This window comes from Xenopus tropicalis, chromosome 5 (assembly GCF_000004195.4).
Source record: "Xenopus tropicalis strain Nigerian chromosome 5, UCB_Xtro_10.0, whole genome shotgun sequence".
In the NCBI taxonomy this organism is placed as follows: domain Eukaryota; kingdom Metazoa; phylum Chordata; class Amphibia; order Anura; family Pipidae; genus Xenopus; species Xenopus tropicalis.
In genome coordinates, this window is record NC_030681.2 from 41343678 (window position 1) to 41348798 (window position 5121).

The window sequence follows — 5121 nt, forward strand, 5'->3', positions numbered from 1 at the left end:
AACATTCACAGGAGTACAGTCCATCAATGCCAAGCCTAGAAAAGCTTAGTGAGTACAGAGACAGTGATGTTATCCCATCATCTGAGCAAAATCATAGTATACCTCTCCAGAACATTCCCTTAAAATGTGACTACATCTCACCACCAGATGGTGCTCTGTTACAAGAACAAAAGGATTTCAAACAATTGTATCCTGTTAATGTGAAAACTCCTGCAGCCAGAGACTATAATGACATTCAGTGGACTTTACCTGTTACTAATAAATACAGCTATCCTCCTGTTACACGACCAAGGGTTCCTGATAGAGACAGTCATTCTCCAGAGGGATCATACCAGCACACACCAGATGTGAAGCCAGCGCTCCCTATTAAGCCCGATTCAAACCAACTCACTGGCGATCAACAGATGTCAGACTTAGTGAGATTTATGGCACGCAGAGAAATGATAACATCAGGTCTTGTTCAGTTTGACGAGAAACCAGAAAACTACAGGGCTTGGAAGGCGTCATTTAAAAATGCTATAGAAGACCTTCACCTTTCATACAAAGAAGAAACAGATCTCCTAGTGAAGTGGCTAGGTCCAGAGTCCAGCAGACAAGTGAAAGGCATTCGGGCAGTATATGTCAATGATTCTTGTAAAGGACTACAGATGTCATGGCAAAGGTTGAACGAAGAGTATGGAGCTCCAGAGAAGATAGAAAAATCCCTGTGGGACAGGATTGACAACTTTGGGAATATCTTTGAAAGAGATTGCAGCAAGAAACTTAGAGAATTCAGTGATCTGGTAATAGAACTGTTGGCAGCAAAAAATGAAGGATGCTTTCTAGGACTAGGTAATCTTGATTCCGCCAGAGGAATAGAAGACCTTGTGAAAAAGCTGCCAGATTCTCTAAAAAGGAAATGGGCATCACATGGGACAAAGTACAAGGAAATACATAATGTACTATTCCCGCCATTCTCTTATTTCGTGCAATTTATCTCTCAACAAGCAAAGATGTACAATGACCCAGGTTTTGCTCAGACGTTCCAGACCTTTGGTGACAACAAGCCAGAGAAATACCGCTACAAGAACACCCCTCAGAGAAGCTCCATCAGGGTGCACAAGACTGAAGTATCTCAAGCTACAGGAAACTCTTCTGCTTTCACTGATGCTAAGACCATGGACTTAACAAAAGGATGTCCGATTCATCACAAACCTCATCCTCTGTACAAATGCAGAGGCTTCAGAAGTAAGTCCCTTGATGAGAGAAAGACTTTCTTAAAACAAAACAACATTTGTTACCGTTGCTGTGCCTCAAATGCACACCTTGCGAAAGACTGTGACAAACCAGTTAGCTGCACAGAGTGCAACAGTGACAGACACGTGTCTGCTCTTCATCCTGGTCCTGCACCATGGTCAGTCAGGCCGCCAGAAGGGAGTGATCATGGCGGGGAGGGAAAGGACAACGGTGCAGAGGCTACAGTAACTACAACATGTACCGAAGTGTGTGGAGGAGACCTTCGAGACAGATCATGCTCTAAAATCTGTTTAGTAAGTGTCTATCCTACAGGACAAAAGAACAGAGCAATCAAACTTTATGCTATTCTAGATGACCAAAGTAATAGGTCCCTGGTCAGGTCAGAGTTCTTTGAAATCTTCGGGTCAAAAGGCCAGCAGTTTCCATATTCTCTCAGAACCTGTGCAGGGGTGATTAACACTTCAGGAAGAAGAGCGCAAGGGTTTGAACTACAGTCTCTTGATGGCAAAACCACAATCTCATTACCCACACTCATTGAATGTAATGAGATACCGAACGACCGGACGGAGATCCCAACCCCTGAGGTGGCTCTTCATCACAATCATCTAAAGTCACTTGCTAGTGAGATACCCAAACTTGATCCATCAGCAGCTATCCTTATGCTGTTAGGAAGAGACATAATTAGGGTCCATAAAGTGAGGCAACAGATCAACGGACCACATAACGCTCCTTATGCACACAGATTAGACACAGGATGGGTCATAGTGGGCAATGTATGCCTGAAAGGAGTCCATAGACCAGACTTAGTACACTGTCTTTACACCAGAACCTCAGAAGAGAGCTGCAGATCCCTCTTTCCACCTTGTCCATACTTCTACAATGTGAGGGAAAACTATGACATGAATGTATGTGTAACCATGCAATCCTCAGTGTCTACGTACAAATCCTCTTGCAAAGAGTTTGAGGATCATGTAAGCCACAGTATCTTTCAGAGAACAACAGAAGATGAGACGGTTGCTCCTTCTCTGGAAGATCTTGCCTTTATGAAAACAATGGACGAGGGTTTCTACAGAGCAGAAGACAGTAGTTGGGTAGCTCCTTTACCCTTCAAACCACAAAGAAAGCAGCTACCAAATAACAAAGAACAAGTCTTGCAACGTTTCAGGTCCTTACAGAGGTCTTTTAAAGTAAAACCTGACATGAGACAGCATTTCTTTGAATTTATGGGAAAGGTAATCCAAAATGGCCACGCAGAGATAGCGCCACCTCTCAATCCAAGAGAAGAGTGTTGGTATCTGTCTCCCTTTGGAGTCTACCACCCCAAGAAACCCCAACAGATTAGAGTTGTCTTTGATTCAAGTGCACAGTGTTGTGGGGTATCCCTGAATGACATTCTGTTGAAAGGCCCAGACCTAAATAATAACCTCCTTGGTGTGTTGTTACGCTTTCGCAAGGACACCATTGCATTCATGGCTGATATCCAACAGATGTTCTACTGTTTTCTAGTTAGACCTGAAGACAGAAATTACTTAAGGTTCTTCTGGCACAAAGACAACGACCCTGCACAAGACATCATAGAATGGAGAATGAAAGTACATATCTTTGGTAACAGACCTTCTCCAGCAGTGGCCATATATGGTCTTAAACAAGCAGCTTGTCAGGAAGAAAAGGAGTTTGGTGCAGACGCTAAAAGATTTGTAAAAAAAGACTTTTACATGGATGATGGTCTGAAGTCAGTACCCACTGCAGCTGAAGCCATTGACCTCTTGAACAGAACCAGGAAAATGCTAGCATGTTCAAATCTCCGCTTACATAAGATAGCATCAAATAGCAGTGATGTAATGGCTGCTTTTTCTTCTGAAGATCACGCAACAGACTTAAAAGATCTCAATTTCAATGATGATGATTTACCCATGCAAAGAAGCTTAGGCATCTGCTGGGATCTTAAAAGCGATTCCCTGACCTTCCAGGTGTCATCAGAGAAAAGACCCTACACACGAAGAGGAGTCCTCTCTACAATAAACAGTTTGTATGACCCTTTGGGGATAGCTGCACCAGTAACCATTCAAGGGAAAGCTCTTCTTCGTGATCTCACCTCGGAGACTCAAGATTGGGATGCACCCCTACCTGAAGATGCCTCCACGCAAGCAATTGCAGCAGTGGCCTACTTAAAGGCGATAGATTCTGAAAGTCAGGTCCACATAGGTTTTGTGCTAGGAAAAGCTAAATTAGCTCCATGTCCGGAACTTACAGTCCCACGACTTGAACTCTGTGCAGCAGTCCTCGCAGTAGATATAGCTGAATTCATAACAAAAGAAATCGACACAAATATAGACTCTGTCAGCTACTTCACAGACAGCAGAATAGTTTTAGGCTACATTTGCAATGAGAAAAGAAGATTTTATGTCTTTGTTAGCAACAGAGTTCAGCGAATAAGAAGATCCTCTCTCCCTGAACAATGGCACTATGTGTCAACAGAGGGCAATCCGGCTGATCTGGCCACAAGATCTGTATCAGCAGCACACCTGAAAGGTACTATGTGGTTCACAGGTCCACCCTTCTTGAGTCATTCTCACCACTTGAAACCAGAGACTGAAACCTTTACATTAGTGGATCCGGCTCAAGATACGGAGATCTCGTCCTTCTGAAAGATCGACAAACCAAGAGGAATGAATGGCCTATGGGTCGTGTAACAAAGACTTTCCCTGATAAAGATGGCAAAGTTCGCAAAGTGGAAATAAAGATTGCCAGAGATGGGAGTTCTACATTATTCTTCAGACCAGTGACAGAGCTCATCCTTCTTCTTCAGTCTGAAGACCCTGCTCCCTGATTGGACTAGAATGATTGTGGTGATCTTACAGACACCAGGCGGGGAGTGTGCTGTCAGGACAGATATATGTCTTTTCATTTGATTATAGGTATGAGCAGTCCTCCAGCTCCATCTACTGGACACCTGTAGATATTTCCTGGTGTTAGTTATTTGTTTAATAAAGTTAGCTATTGACCCTTGATGTCATAATTCCAGGTCACAGGAAGTAGGTGTTTTCCAGCCTGTGCAGTTTATCTCATGTGCTTTCAGCTTTCTCCATGCTAAACAGGCCCTATGCAGCATTGTTGGTGAGTGTATACAGTTTTACTTGCTTAATATACTCAGCTCCTGCATCTTAGAGAGAGAGGTTTGTTTCTGTTTGATAGCAGATTTATTACATCTGTGTAATGTATATGTATGCATATTGTTTCACCAGCAGAGACACTTATACCATTTCATTTGTATGTATTTCAGTTTTACCCTTTCATCTTCAAATACTCATTAAACAAGTTAACAACTTACACAGTGTGGTGTTTTGAAGAAGGGTTATCTGCCTGTCAATCTCACTTCAGACAGTGAGCAGGACAGAACAGTAGACAACACCACGCATAGCTGATGCAATACAGCACAAAGGGTGTTGTTGAATTACAAACCACTCTCAAACTATGGCAATTTAAGGTATTCAGTGATAGATTGCTGCACACCTGACATTGTGATGTTGGGTTTCTTCTTCTGGGTAATAGACCACAGGGGAACCTCCCCAGGCAAGTGCTTTCATGTGCTGGTCCTGGTTGTGCATATATAGATATGGCTGTGGCCCCAATCACGTCATGTGTGTGTTCCGCACTTTGCACAAGGGCTACACACAGAGCAAAAAAGCAAATATTTGGTCCTAACTTTCCTTTCACAAGTAAATTGATCCTATTTATTTTGTGAGACAATTGCTTATATCTTTATTAAATATATGTAGAATTCCTGCCATAAAGCTGCTTTTTGCCAGAAAGAAAGTGGAGAAATAGACATGAGTGTCAGAAAATACACTTCACCAAGAAGCACAAAGAACTGAATTAACAAAT

The 5121-nt window shown here is 42.6% G+C and overlaps 1 protein-coding gene across 1 annotated transcript; it reads left to right on the plus strand.

The window, feature by feature from the left end:
- Positions 1-385: 385 nt before the first annotated feature.
- On the plus strand, positions 386-4676 carry LOC105947440. The gene is made up of 2 exons (XM_012963819.3): positions 386-4353; positions 4520-4676. The coding sequence occupies exon 1, from the start codon at positions 405-407 to the stop codon at positions 3882-3884; it is 3480 nt and encodes a 1159-aa protein (XP_012819273.2). The 5' UTR covers positions 386-404; the 3' UTR covers positions 3885-4353; positions 4520-4676.
- Positions 4677-5121: the final 445 nt, after the last annotated feature.